The 15092-nt window shown below is 39.2% G+C and overlaps 2 protein-coding genes and 1 long non-coding RNA gene across 3 annotated transcripts in view; 2 read left to right on the top strand and 1 right to left on the bottom strand.

The window, feature by feature from the left end:
• The window catches only part of LOC105286657 (titin), a 119348-nt gene extending 107678 nt beyond the window's left edge, over nucleotides 1–11670 (top strand). Inside the window, 21 exon segments of the mRNA XM_026970173.1 lie at nucleotides 1–54; nucleotides 57–2459; nucleotides 2958–3005; nucleotides 3099–3215; nucleotides 3401–3553; nucleotides 3688–4051; nucleotides 4258–4573; nucleotides 4688–4976; nucleotides 5431–6652; nucleotides 6774–6934; nucleotides 7074–7364; nucleotides 7479–7620; nucleotides 7715–7984; nucleotides 8075–8520; nucleotides 8655–8957; nucleotides 9061–9215; nucleotides 9287–9437; nucleotides 9723–9827; nucleotides 9908–10105; nucleotides 10193–10498; nucleotides 10583–11670. Of these exon segments, the coding sequence (XP_026825974.1) occupies nucleotides 1–54; nucleotides 57–2459; nucleotides 2958–3005; nucleotides 3099–3215; nucleotides 3401–3553; nucleotides 3688–4051; nucleotides 4258–4573; nucleotides 4688–4976; nucleotides 5431–6652; nucleotides 6774–6934; nucleotides 7074–7364; nucleotides 7479–7620; nucleotides 7715–7984; nucleotides 8075–8520; nucleotides 8655–8957; nucleotides 9061–9215; nucleotides 9287–9437; nucleotides 9723–9827; nucleotides 9908–10105; nucleotides 10193–10498; nucleotides 10583–10785 (7697 nt within the window). The 3' untranslated portion in view covers nucleotides 10786–11670.
• Nucleotides 1–12038, bottom strand: part of LOC105284951 — a 57118-nt gene extending 45080 nt beyond the window's left edge. The window contains exon 1 of the long non-coding RNA XR_003406630.1: nucleotides 11956–12038. This is a non-coding gene — a long non-coding RNA (uncharacterized LOC105284951). The remainder of the gene's footprint in view (nucleotides 1–11955) is intronic.
• Nucleotides 12039–12830: 792 nt separating this feature from the next.
• On the top strand, nucleotides 12831–15092 carry LOC105286640 (alpha/beta hydrolase domain-containing protein 17B). The gene is made up of 3 exons (XM_011351722.3): nucleotides 12831–13805; nucleotides 14325–14457; nucleotides 14645–15092. The coding sequence occupies exons 1-3, from the start codon at nucleotides 13162–13164 to the stop codon at nucleotides 14726–14728; spliced, it is 861 nt and encodes a 286-aa protein (XP_011350024.1). The 5' UTR covers nucleotides 12831–13161; the 3' UTR covers nucleotides 14729–15092.

Below are 15092 nucleotides of genomic sequence, written 5' to 3'. Positions count from 1 at the left end.
ATAAAAAACCAATTCCGATAGAGGAAAAGGAAACAGTGCCGGAAGAAGTCTCTGAAAAGTGGAAATAAAGAAACCGAAAAAGAAGCCTGTCAAAGAAGAAGTAGCCGCGGATGAAGTGACAATTAAAAAACCAGTAATTGAGGAAAGAAAAGAAGAGGTAGAAGAAACCACCGAAGAGGTCACATTAAAGAAAAAGCCAAAGAAGAAACCTATCATCGAGGAGGAGGCTGCTGACGTTACCATAAAAAAACCAATTCCGATAGAGGAAAAGGAAACAGTGCCGGAAGAAGTCTCTGAAAAGGTGGAAATAAAGAAACCGAAAAAGAAGCCTGTCAAAGAAGAAGTAGCCGCGGATGAAGTGACAATTAAAAAACCAGTAATTGAGGAAAGAAAAGAAGAGGTAGAAGAAACCACCGAAGAGGTTACATTAAAGAAAAAGCCAAAGAAGAAACCTATCATCGAGGAGGAGGCTGCTGACGTTACCATAAAAAAACCAATTCCGATAGAGGAAAAGGAAACAGTGCCGGAAGAAGTCTCTGAAAAGGTGGAAATAAAGAAACCGAAAAAGAAGCCTGTCAAAGAAGAAGTAGCCGCGGATGAAGTGACAATTAAAAAACCAGTAATTGAGGAAAGAAAAGAAGAGGTAGAAGAAACCACCGAAGAGGTCACATTAAAGAAAAAGCCAAAGAAGAAACCTATCATCGAGGAGGAGGCTGCTGACGTTACCATAAAAAAACCAATTCCGATAGAGGAAAAGGAAACAGTGCCGGAAGAAGTCTCTGAAAAGGTGGAAATAAAGAAACCGAAAAAGAAGCCTGTCAAAGAAGAAGTAGCCGCGGATGAAGTGACAATTAAAAAACCAGTAATTGAGGAAAGAAAAGAAGAGGTAGAAGAAACCACCGAAGAGGTCACATTAAAGAAAAAGCCAAAGAAGAAACCTATCATCGAGGAGGAGGCTGCTGACGTTACTATGAAAAAACCAATTCCGATAGAGGAAAAGGAAACAGTGCCGGAAGAAGTCTCTGAAAAAGTGGAAATAAAGAAACCGAAAAAGAAGCCTGTCAAAGAAGAAGTAGCCGCGGATGAAGTGACAATTAAAAAACCAGTAATTGAGGAAAGAAAAGAAGAGGTAGAAGAAACCACCGAAGAGGTCACATTAAAGAAAAAGCCAAAGAAGAAACCTATCATCGAGGAGGAGGCTGCTGACGTTACCATAAAAAAACCAATTCCGATAGAGGAAAAGGAAACAGTGCCGGAAGAAGTCTCTGAAAAAGTGAAAATAAAGAAACCGAAAAAGAAACCTGTCAAAGAAGAAGTAGCCGCGGATGAAGTGACAATTAAAAAACCAGTAATTGAGGAAAGAAAAGAAGAGGTAGAAGAAATCACCGAAGAGGTCACATTAAAGAAAAAGCCAAAGAAGAAACCTATCATCGAGGAGGAGGCTGCTGAAGTTACTATAAAGAAACCAATCCCGGTAGAAGAAAAAGAAGAAGCGGTTGAAGAAATTTCTGAAAAAATAGCAATAAAGAAACCAAAAAAGAAGCCTATCAAAGAAGAAGCAGCAGATGAAGTAACAATTCAGAAACCGGTCGTTGAAGAAAGAAAAGAGGAAGTAGAAGATATTACCGAACAAATCACGTTAAAGAAAAAACCGAAAAAGAAAGTCGAAACAGAAGAAATATCAGAAGTGACTATTGCCACACCTAAAGAAAAAAAGGAAAAGGAAAAAGAAACTACAGAGACTTCAACGGATGTATTAATAAAGAAAAAGAAACCAGTAGCAGAAGTCAAAGAAACAGTCGCAGAGGAATTAACAATTCAAAAAGTCGAAGAGGTAGAAGAACCTAAGGAAGTAATTGAGGAATTCACGTTGAAACGTAAGCCACCTAAGAAGGCACCAAAACCTATTGAAGAAATTTATGAAGATGTTACTTTACGTAAATTACGGCCAAAGAAGAAACCCAGACCAGATATCAAAGAAGTCACTGAAGTGGAGAATGTAACGTTTAGACCACGTACTACAAAAACAAAAGAAGATGTGGAACAAGAATTTAAAATCTCGTTAAATACATATGAAGAAGAGGATATTTCAATGTCTGGTAAAGTTCGCCTGAAGCCAAAGAAACGTCCACTGACATATTCAGAAGAGACGGGAGAAGAAACAATTAAAATTATTCAAGAAGTCGGAGATGATTCAGGACCAATTATCGAAGAGATTATTGATGAATCGGAAGAAGAAGACAAAGCATATAGCATCGAAGAACTTGACGTCGACGAAATGAGCATACCATTAAGACGAAAGAAAAAGAAACAAAAAGTTCCATATAGTGTGGAAGAAATTGAAGAGGATGTTAAAGTGCAATTAAAACGTGATAGAAAATATTCATATGAAGAAACAGATGTTGAGTCTTTGGCGCTGAAATTGAAGAGCAAGAGACGTGTCTCTACGTATGAAGAAGGTTCGATGATGTCTACATGCATTCATGCAATAGCAAACAAAATTGAATTAACCTAGATGCTTTTAACTAAAATAATATTTAATATATTTTGACAGCCGTCCTGATTTTTTAACAATAAATCTGTACGATATATTGTCGTACTTTACCTTTCCTTTCCTTCATTTAAATAATATGCTGCTCTTTTCAGGAAACAATAATTTCTTTACCTATTATCCTCAATGTAATCATTAATTTGCCGCGTCTGAAAAGCATATCGGTATTAATTGCATATTATTTTATAATATAATATATAATATGCAATTTATCTAAGCAATTAATATTTAAATATGCATATTTAAATGCTTAATAAATGCTACATGTACATGTATATATGTGTGCGTATATAAATATGCGCCTAATTTTCACATAGAAGACTTCCTGCTATATTACAATTGCATTAAACAACCGCATTCGATAACTGATCAATATTTTATTTAACATTTATGTAAAATATTGCAGAAGATGTTTCTCTCAGCATTACTAGAGAAGAGGACATCTCCGAAGAAGGTTTGTGTATAATTTTTTAACACACAATAATATAATTATACATTTACTAAAATTATATTTTTTTATTTTAAATAACTTATTAATGGTTTTTAGTTGAGGATATCGAATATGTCATTCGTGATGGTGATACAATGTACTCAATCTGTTCTTATGTGGCCGAAACGGAAGAAGCTATTAATTTAGTCGAAGGAGAAAAAGTTTACATTATTGGTAAGGCAATACCTTATACACTCACTTTACTCAATTTACCTATAATACAGGCAACAATGTTGATAATGTATGATAATTTATATCATAAACAATAATGTCTAATCATAAACAACGATAGTGATTACTTGACTGATAAATAACTTATTTCTATTGAATGCAATAAAGTAAAATTTTACTTCGCGCAGATCATACCAATCAGGATTGGTGGTTTGTAAAGAAGCATTTGACCGAAGAGAAAGGCTGGGTACCGGCACAATACTTATTGGACGAAGTACACTACACTGTGTACTTGCAACGAAAACTCCATGAAAAGATTGATAAATTACCAATCTTCGAAAGTAAGTGTCCATTTAGAAAACTAAAACGACGATGAATGTTATCAATCAGATTATTCCTACTATATGTACTTGCAATTTAAAATATGCTACAAAGCTTTCCGATTGTTCATTTTATATGTTTGTACTTTTTTTAGAACCGGCTCCAGGAGAAAAAGCATCAGCTCCAAGATTTATCGAAAAATTACAGCCGATCCATACATTAGATGGTTATACTGTTCAATTTGAATGCCAGGTAGAAGGCATACCAAGACCACAAATAACCTGGTTCCGTCAAACTGCTATTATCAAGCCATCTACTGATTTCCAAATATATTATGATGAAGATAATGTTGCTACCTTAATAATCAGAGAAGTATTTCCCGAAGACGCCGGTACTTTTACCTGTGTTGCTAAAAACGCTGCAGGATTTGCATCCAGTACTACTGAACTTATCGTTGAAGCTCCCCTATCAGATCATGGATCAGATGTTACCGGTCCTTCGAGGAAAAGTCTTTCAAGGTACACATTTCTTACAAACAACTCTCTTAAAAAACGGATTATTCAGATATAGTAACAACTCGAGTCATTCTATTTAATATCTCGACATCTCGTTGAATAATTCGATATTTTATTATACTTTATATGAAATCAACAAGAACATACATTATTTTAATAAAAAACAGCTTGTTACTTATACTAATTTTAATTATTATTACTATGCTCAGAGAATCATCTCTTGCGGATATATTGGAGGGTATTCCACCTACATTCTCTCGAAAACCAAAAGCGAAATACGTAAACGAAGGTGATGATGTAATATTGGAATGTCGATTAGTCGCTGTACCAGAACCAGATGTAACATGGTACTATAAAGACGTTCAGGTAGTCAACGAACGAAATATCGTAATCGCGACCGAAAGCGACATGCATATGTACTGCAGTGTCGTAAAAATCTCCAAAATTCAAAAGAAACAGGAAGGAAGATACAAGATCGTCGCTAAGAACAGAGAGGGTGAAGCTACTATCGACATTCCTGTGAAGGTCGGTTAACATTAACAACGCGAAACTAATTTATAGAAGTCATCTTCATTTGTTAGAGATTAGTGAGATTAATGAGATTAATTAAACAATTAATTGAATTTTTTTACAAAACAGGTGAAAACTGGAAAGAGTGAACCGCCTGAAATTTTGGAACCCTTACAATCTTATGTGATCAAAGAAGGCGAAACTGTTGTTCTGTCAACTCAAATAGTCGGTAATCCATCGCCGAAAATAACGTGGTATAAAGATGGAAAACCGATAAAGAATCTGCAACCGAAGCAAGACGGACACGTTAATATGTTGAGCTTAATACAACCCCAACTGGCCGACAGTGGAGAATATTCAGTCGTAGCTATTAATGATGTCGGCAAAGCCGAAACTCGAGCTACATTGACCGTTGAAAGTAAGATCAATAATATCATTTGTTTCAGTTGGATTTTAATACTTTGCTTTTTTACTATCTTTCTTTAATTTACTATCATAAAAATCGGCCAAGAATAATTGACATCTGCTTTGCCAGCTAATTAATGCTAATCAAATCAAATATAAACTAAACAAGTTAATAGCATTACTTTAATGTCGCTTCGATTGATAAAGCTCACAGCAGCTATTGCCAGACATAATTTCACAAAGTAGTCCTTTACTAATATGCTTTCAGTTAACTCCAAATCACAAGCCAACATTAACTTCGAGCATTATACGAGCGACAAACACGTTTCGTTTGTTCAGGGTATGATTTATTGTTGCTGCCTATTATACTGTATAAAAAAAAACAACTACACTGCAGATAAAATAAATGTTTCTTTATTAATAATAATAATGCTTTGTAATAATAATATCATATTTCTTAAATACAGAAGTACCAAGCGGTGCCCCGGAACCACCGTTGTTTACTGAACGTTTTCAAGAGTTGGTCGTTCCGGAAAAAGGCACCTTTAAATTGGTTGCCAAAGTCACTGGAAATCCTGTTCCGGAAGTTACCTGGCTCAGAAACAACAAACCGCTTGAAAAATCGCTCAATATCACAGAAAGTTATGATGGTGAAAATATTATGCTCGAAATTAGGAACGCAGACTCCGAAACTGATGCTGGGGATTATAAATGTGTCGCTAATAATCCGGTGGGAAAAGCTTCTCATGGTGCAAAAGTCACGGTAGATGTTGCTAAAGTTTCCTTCACGAGAAAACTGCAAAATGAAGTCGTAATCGATGAGTACAAAACTCTAGAACTGAACTGTGAGACATCTCATACTGTTTCCACGGTCTGGTGGCATAACGATAAAGAAATTAGCGGGATGGACCACCGCGAGATAATCCAAGAAGGACGCGTACACAGGTTACTCATTAAAAAGAGCAGTCCATCTGACGCAGGAACATATAAGTGTACCGTTAAGAATCAAGTGACATCCAGCAACGTTATCGTTCGGGCCACTAAACCGGAATTTGTCAAAAAGCTGCAAGACTTCGAGGTGAAGGAGCGCGAGGTGGCGATTTTGGAAGTCGAGATCACGTCTCAAACGGCTGATGTAACATGGCGAAAAGACGGCGAATTATTAACACCGAGCAAGGGAAAATTAGAGTTCGTAAAGGATGGTACGATAAGGAAACTTCTCATCAGAACCGCATCAGTTCACGACGAGGGCGAATATACGTGCGCATTACCAGATGAAGAGTGCACGGCGGAAGTTACGGTTGTCGAATTACCACCAGAAATTATTACCAAAATGCAGGACGTAACTATTGCGAGAGGCGAGAAAGCAACGTTTGACATAGAACTAACGAAAGGTGATGCTTTAGTACGTTGGTTTAAAGATGGTCAAGAGTTGCAATTCTCCGAGCACGTGCGACTATCGATCGATGGCAAGAGACAAAAACTGAAGATTTACGATGCAGAAGTAGAAGATGCGGGAATTTATTCTTGTCAAGTTGGCGATCAGACTTCGTCAGCTAGTCTGACGGTTGAAGAACCCGAAGTAGATTTCATCAAAAAATTGCCGGATGTCACTCTGGTGCCTCTCAACGCTGACGCAACTTTCCTTATTGAACTGTCACGCGCCGATATACCAGTAACATGGTTAAGGTAAATCGACTTTTATTTTTACAGATGTAAAAACAAAAAAAAGACTTGTCTTCCTTGACAATTGATAAAATTGGAAAAAAATACATGTATACATATATGATGGATCATGCGTTATTTACAGGAAAGGCGAGATTATTGATTGCACACAATCTCCAAAATACAGTATCGTCGACGAAGGAAATGTTAAGAAACTTATCGTTAAGAAATGCACGACTGACGATATTGCCGAATACACTGCTGTAGTTGCTAATGTGAAAACATCGTCTAGATTAAAAGTCGAAGGTAGGTTCTATTTATAGATTACACGTTGTAATTATCTCAGATATCCGATAATATTTCAACTACATTAGTGTTACTCATATTCTAGCTTTCTATTTTACATTAATCTCTTTAAACATTTAAATTGTCAAATTTATTTCAGTTATCGAAGCGCCACCCAAGATTAATCTTGATACGCTAAAAATATACAAGACGACGAAAGGTGATGACATTGACATTCTTGTGAAATTCACGGCTACGCCACTACCGAATGACGAATGGACCGTTAACGGCCGCGCTCTTAGGAAATCTAAACGAATCGTCGCATCCATTGATGAAAGTTCAGCTGTTTTAACGATTAGAGACGTGCAAGAAAAAGATTTCGGCGATTATAATCTAAAATTAACTAATCCTCTCGGAGAGGATAGTATAGAAATCAGCGTCATTGTCGTGCGTAAGTATATTTACTATTATATTGAATATAATATAATACGAGATATGCTCCATGAATGTCCATGAATAAATGAGAAGAAAGAAGTAAAAATTATCATGAATATGCCTGTTGCAGAGGTACCCGGAGCACCAGGAATTCCAGAACCCCTTGAAATAACCGACAACAGCGTTACTCTTCATTGGAACAAACCAGAATCAGACGGACATTCGCCGATCATCGAATACATTTTGGAATATCGCGAAAAGACGGAATCTTCGTAAGTATATTCATTAAAATTGTTATGAAAAAGAAGAAAAATATTGGTTTATTTAAACATTTGCACATATAAGACAATTCTTTTTTATTTCAAGATGGAGCAGAGTCACGAAGACAATAAGCGAAACTACGTACAAGTTGACAGATTTGACCACTGACAAGGAATACACCTTCCGTGTAACAGCTGTCAACGAAGCTGGCCCGGGCGAGGCATCGCCGAACACGCCGTATCTAAGAATTTCTAAGCTATCGGCGTTCGAATCACCGATCGTTCTCGAAGCACTCAAGAGCATCGTGATTGGATTAGGAGAGACCGTAACGCTTTCTTGCGTAATCGGCGGCGTACCGGCACCGCGTATTACATGGTATTTTTCTATCTACGACATTTTCCTAATGATGGTAGTTAAATATGTCAATTGTTACTCTTGAACTATATTTTGCAACTGATTTTCTAGGTTGAAAAATGATGAAATCTTCGAAGATCCCAGCATCACGTACGAAAATCGCGTGGCTAAATACACGATTTCAAAAACCACGGAAACATCTTCGGCTACGTTTACAGTTAGAGCTCAAAATGATGCAGGCACGGCCGAAACATCGTGTCAATTAAAGATCCAGGAATCTCCAAAAATAACTTGCGATAGAAGCTTGACCAACCAGAGATTAGCAGTAGGCGATAAATGGACGGTTGAGATCCGTATCAGTGGATTCCCAAGACCAGAAGTAACATGGACGAAAAACAACAAAAAGATAACCGACAATCGCATTTCCGTTGAAACTAAGGAGGACATATCCATTATTACGATTCCTTCGCTCGTCAGAGATGATACAGCTGTCTATACTGTAAAAGCGACGAACGAAGCCGGTAGCTCGTCAATAGAGTGTCGCCTTCGTGTTATAGGTTCATATCTTTCATATATTTCTTTTATTTATGTATTTTATTTTTATGTAATTCTGAGCATTAGATGTACATATATATACTTAAAAATGAGAGTTTTAAAAATAGAATGTAATGCATTTAATATCACATTGTAGACAAACCGAGCAAACCTCAAGGACCAGTTGTTGCGAAAGAGATTAGACAAGATCGTGTTACAATAGAATGGCAACCGCCAGCCGATGATGGTGGCGTAGAACTGGAGAGATATATCATCGAAAAATGTGAGGCGAATAAGGATATTTGGACAAAAGTAGGTGACGTCGACAAAGAAGTGGAGAGTTTCTGCGCACAAAAATTGCAGCAAAATGTCGACTATTCATTCAGAATAATCGCTAAAAATGAGATCGGATCCTCAGACCCCTTGGAGTCCGAGCCAATCAGAACAAGGAGTTCATTCGGTACGGAAAAGATTATAATAATTTTAATTTTGTTAAATAGAAGAATATTAAAATAAATATAATAAGAAAAATAATTGGGAATTATATTTGTTGTTTATAACAGAACCACCGGCACCGCCAAGAGGACCACTGGAAATTTCTGGAATGACGAAAACATCGTTCACGATCAAGTGGGAGCCTCCAGAGAACGATGGTGGTACACCTATCACAGATTATATCATAGAAGCTAAAGAAACATCGAAGAAGATTTGGCAAAAGGTTAATATATAGGCTTTTTTTATTCACATCGATATCTAAACTGTTGCAAATATTTATACGCGTCTTTTTAGATTACGAGTACAAAGGGGGATGTCACTAATGCCATGATATCAGATCTAAAAACTGATGTATCATACAATTTCCGTATAACGGCCAAAAACAGTGTCGGTACTGGTCTTCCGTACACGGCGGAGGAAGCAATAACAGTTGGCAAACGACCGAGTAAGCTAATCAGTTATTTTTTTAGACGTTCCTGGCTATTGCTAATCCCTGAAATATCGCCTAACTATTATTAACGCTTTCGCTTTTGCTTAGAAATAAAAAAACTCACTGAAAACAGTATATATGCGCTGCTAGGCATATTTCCGTCAACGAAAATGGTCGTTGTAAAAAGTAAGTTATTTATTGCTTACGTCCCGTTCTGCTTGCGTTTTCACTAGTTGCAAAACAATTTATTCTATGCGATAAAATGTATATTATGTGAGTTGTAATTTGAATCTTCTTTAGCACCACCCTCGTGCCCCTTAAATGTGCGAGCGACAAACGTCACGAGCAAGAGCGTTACTCTGACTTGGTCACCGCCAGCTACCACAGGAGGATCAGAATTGACAGGTGAACTTGTGCGAAATCGCAATTTTTACAACTCTTTGTACTAACGTTACTTGAGTATTATTGTTTTCTCATCGTTGCAGGCTACATAATCGAGAAGAGACCATTAATCGGAAAAGGCGCCAGATGGACAAAGGTTGTTACTCTCGACGCTACGACGCAACAATACTGCATCGAGAACTTGAAGGAAAGCGAGTTTCTCTTCAGAATCTTTGCTGAAAATAGTGTGGGACTTAGCACACCAACTAATTCCGAGCCAGTTACACTGAAAACTCATGCCAGTAAGTTAACTTATAATATCGTCGATATATTTATGAACAGCTGATGGACATCCTATAATCCTAACTTGTTTTTTTATTCTTTTGCAGACGTCCCGTCGCCACCTACCGCTCCGTTAGAGATGAGACAAATCGCGGCGAACACAATGGTAATCGAATGGGGCAGACCCGAATCGGATGGCGGCGCGCCTTTGGAGGGCTACAAAATCGCTATTAGGGACGCCAGAAAAACCATGTGGATGGAAGTAGGAAGGGTGAACGCGGACATCCAGAAACTGAATATCCGAGACCTGCAGGAGAATCATGAATATCTCGTGAGGATTTTCGCGCGAAATGAGATCGGATTCAGCGATCATTTGGAATCAGAAGAACCTTTCAAGATCGTACCGACCTCACGTACGATCTACTGTTCCATAATGCAATTTCTACCAAAACCAGAAATAAAAAATTTTATTAATCCTCTAACTGTTTCTTCAACAGAACTGTCATTCGACGAGCCAATCGCAGAAGCAATGGACAAAGGCGAGACTGCATCGGTGAGCTTCAGCACGGAGAATACGAGTTCGTGGCTGCGGGAACACAACATGGACGCAGACATACATTCGTACGCGAGAGCGAGATTACTTAGGAAAGACGAGTACTTCTTCCGCATTTGGCACTATGCTAAAAAGCTGTTTGAATAAGCATTTGTAAACGTGCAATCCTAAGCATCCGTTCGCACCGCATAGTAACGGCGGATGTAATTGATGATTATTTCCGCATTTCTGTTCACCTATTTTTATCGCAATTGCGGTACGGCAGATTTATGCACGCCTGACTGATAGCGCAACGGCGACAGTGCCATTGTTCCTGTAGATTGTTCCCAAAACCGCTTATAGCGATTTCACGTACGGTGAAGCTAAAACTCGTGAGACTGGACGAGTGCTTACCGAGTGCTAATCTAGTCAGGAGATTTAACGTGATTTTTTTCTTCGCTGTTTTTATCAGAACGCTCAAAACTGTACTGAATATTTGTCTGTCTGAGCGATTCTTTTTTTTTATAATTTTGTCGCTCTAAAGTATTATTACTACTGCACTTGTGCAACTTGAAAATTTTGTTTTCTACGAGTCGTAGAAGATGGCCAACTTGTGTTGTTGAAGTCACGATTCACGACAGACAACGGAGATAAGATTTAAGTATCCCTAAGCAACTAGAATATCCAGAATTCTCAAAACTGTGGCATTCTACACCTACTAATGATGTATTTATAGTTAAGCGACGTAAACGTCCGTTTCTACTTGTAAGACAAAACCAGAACTTGCGGTGATTATCTGAATATTTATTCTCCAAGCATATGAAATGTATATTATTTCTTGTTACTATTACAGTTATATTTAATTTTAATTAAGATCGTCGATAGGATCGAGAACATTGAGATAAACGAAACGAAGCAATACCACTCGTGGTTGGTAAGTGAGACGTAAAATATAGGTGCCAACATCATTAGAATTAACCAACGACGCGTCGTATACTTCGCATTATTTATGTTGTAAAATATTTTATTTATCAATTAAATTATTGCAAATTACGTTGTAATAGTATCTTCCATTACATAAACTTTTAATGACAAACCAAGTTGATACGATAAAGCGTGTCACATACCGCTTTGCAATATCATAAAATGCACTTCATAATTGTTGACTAAAGATAAAAATTACGCTTTAATCGGTACATGCTTACTTTTATAAGAATTTATTTATTTTTGAAGAACTTATATGTAATCTTTCAGCATCTTTTAATCAAGTGCATAGAAAATATTAAATTTAATTTAAAAATGCTATTTAATTTTTATTAATTATATTTATTACCTTACCTTTTTGGAGTATACCAAACCAGTTATGAAGTGGTCACAGCACAACTTTCTTCAAATATTATTCTTCTCTTTTAATTCACTCCTTGTTAACACATTATTTCACTTATATATTTAAAATAAATACTGATGACAAAAATTGCAAACCATATTGCAATGTGTGTCTATTTAATTCAAATGAATTCCGGTAGGTAACGCCACGGCTCGGTGTTACGAGCGCCAATAACTTCTCCATATAAAACTGTCCGCCAGGTGTCTGCACTGTCTAAACAGACGTAGTATAACTCAAGTAGTATAACTCAAGATTAAGCCAACCATTATTTCGTTTTCGCAAGTACTACTCAATGGTGGGCCAGAAAATATTTTACTTTCACACAATACAATACAATATAGTAAGTAAGACGCTTTAATTTTTATGCAATACGATTCAACGGCAAGTCAGAGGAACTTTTATTCAGTGTTCACGCTATATCGACGAGAAAGTGCATAAATTTTTATACCATCGGAAATGAAAATCATTCAAGTTACGCGCCATGTATTATCGCGTTGCGTAACGCGAAAGCGGCTGGACGAGTCACGTTAAAGACTCGTCATGAGACTGATCGGATTTGATCGGCTTTTGCCGTCCGACACGCAACGATTGTTGGCGAAACTCGATGGCACCGAGTGCGAATGCGACACCAACAAAGTGGTACGGCAGTCTCCCTCTCTGTCTCGTGCTTTGTCTCACTCGACACAATGAAAGTACGCTAGATGGGCGAGGGGAGCACGGTGAGGAAGAGAGAGGGAAACGAGGGAGATAAAGAAAGAGAGAGAGAGAGCGAAGGAGAAAGAGAGAGTGGGAACGTGAGAGAAGGAAGAAGGAAAGGTGGGAGAGAAATTGTCCGTCTCGCGAGCCGTCATGGCTGAATCATTGTGAGTGGCTCTCTCAGGAAACAAACTGATAACAAATGACGCCTCGCGTCATGATTCATTAAGTGATTGAGAGGAATCGCGGTGTCCGTGTTAGCCGCGGTAGAGCAGTGTCGCCTGATCGAGAGCTCGAGCCCTGCGTGAGATCCGGCCAGAGTATCGGTCCATATCGGTCTGGCGGTCCTGTTCGCCGACAGCTCGATGCAGAGGCCACACGAGGAGGAGACGTGATACGGGAAAAACGGTGTCTCGTGCGTGCGCGGTGGCGTGGCCGCCGCGCGTCCGTGCCAGAGCACAATGAACGGCCTGAGCCTGAGTGAACTGTGTTGCTTGTTCTGCTGCCCGCCCTGCCCATCTAGGATCGCGGACAAGCTGGCGTTCCTGCCGCCCGAGCCCACGTACACGTTCGTCGAGGACGAGGGCTCCAAGTTCTCCATCTCGCTGACCGAGCGCGCCGAGTGGCAGTACACCGAGCGCGAGAAGGAGTCGGTGGAGGGCTTCTACGCGAGGACCTCGCGCGGCAACCGGATCGCATGTCTCTTCGTCCGCTGCTCGGCGACCGCGCGCTTCACCATCCTCTTCTCGCACGGCAACGCCGTCGACCTCGGCCAGATGTCGAGCTTCTACCTGGGACTCGGCTCGCGCATCAACTGCAACATATTCAGCTACGACTACTCGGGCTACGGGGTGTCGGGCGGCAAGCCGTCCGAGAAGAACCTCTACGCGGACATCGACGCCGCGTGGCACGCGCTACGCACGCGCTATGGTATCAGCCCGGAGAACATAATACTCTATGGACAGAGCATCGGTACCGTGCCCACGGTCGACCTCGCTGCCCGATATGAGGTCGGTGCAGTCGTATTGCACTCGCCGCTCATGTCCGGCATGCGGGTCGCCTTCCCCAAGACAAAGAGGACTTGGTTTTTTGATGCTTTCACCAGGTAAGCGAAGAGTCTCCCTCATCGATGCAACACAGTCTGTATCGGTGCATCGGAGTATCTCTGTCTGCGAATACTGTTTGGTAAGACTAGGCAAGACATGCACATGACTTTTTCAGTTTTAAAGGATTTTCATGCATTCGATGCGAGAATTAGAGAAACAGAATACATTGCGAATTTGCATTTGTGAAGCTAAACCGAGATTAGTAACGGTTTTCCGCATTGTTACTTTAAGGCTATTATAGGTGGCTCCTGAAGCTGTACAAGTTTATGACCGAACAGATGTATAAGTATACGTATAAAACCTACGTTGCACGATTTGTGTCGTGTTTTGCTAATTGGTTTTGCGTGGATCTGTATGACATCTATCTCTGCGTAATGACATTATTTACACAGAAATGGAAACGTGGATGCGAACTTGTGATTTGTATATACGCTATCAATAATGTCAAAGTTTTTTGTTTATCATCAAAATTTCAGGATTTTAATGAAAAATGTTTGAACGTTTTTACTTTTTTGCAGTATAGATAAAGTACCGAAGGTAACATCTCCTGTTCTGGTCATTCATGGCACCGAGGATGAAGTCATAAATTTTAGTCATGGTCTGGCGATCTACGAAAGATGTCCACGAGCAGTGGAACCACTATGGGTTGAGGTATCAAGAATAAACATCACGTTCTTATGAAAAACCTGTTTATTATTCTTTTTACGTTTATACATTTCTCACGTCTTATATTGTTATACATTTTGATTCTGTATTCTTTATGTAGATTATGCAAATTACACGTATATATATATACGATATTACTATTTGCCCAAAATATAAACATGAAACTTTTCAGGGTGCTGGCCACAACGATGTGGAATTGTACAATCAATACCTCGAACGACTGAAGCAATTCGTAAGCGTAGAATTGGTAAACTGACGGCGACTCAGCCTCTCCCAGAGCCAGGGGGGACAGGGAGGGGACCACATGCACGCGAGCAGTCAAGGACGTACCGTTTCCAACAATTCTAACACCGTCAGCTCCATTTCGACAAGCTCTCCAACGGAGAAGCTTGTCTAGCAGTCGCCTCCCACAGGGGAGAAGACACCTGTCCTTCCCTGTGACGAAGAATCATCCTTCGCCTCTGTAGATGATGTATTCTTCTTCTGCGAGCAGCAGCAGGCTGTAAATCAGGATACCTATCGCTCAGACTCGTTCAAAAAAACGCGTTCCAAAGAGGAGAATCCAAATCCAAATGAGGGTAACGCGAAAAAGTCTAACGTAAGATCGGAGAGTAAAAGCT

The sequence above is a fragment of the Ooceraea biroi genome, chromosome 6 (genome assembly GCF_003672135.1).
Source record: "Ooceraea biroi isolate clonal line C1 chromosome 6, Obir_v5.4, whole genome shotgun sequence".
Taxonomy (NCBI): domain Eukaryota; kingdom Metazoa; phylum Arthropoda; class Insecta; order Hymenoptera; family Formicidae; genus Ooceraea; species Ooceraea biroi.
Note: the sequence above shows the minus strand (reverse complement) of the source record. Positions and strands in the feature narration are given on the sequence as shown.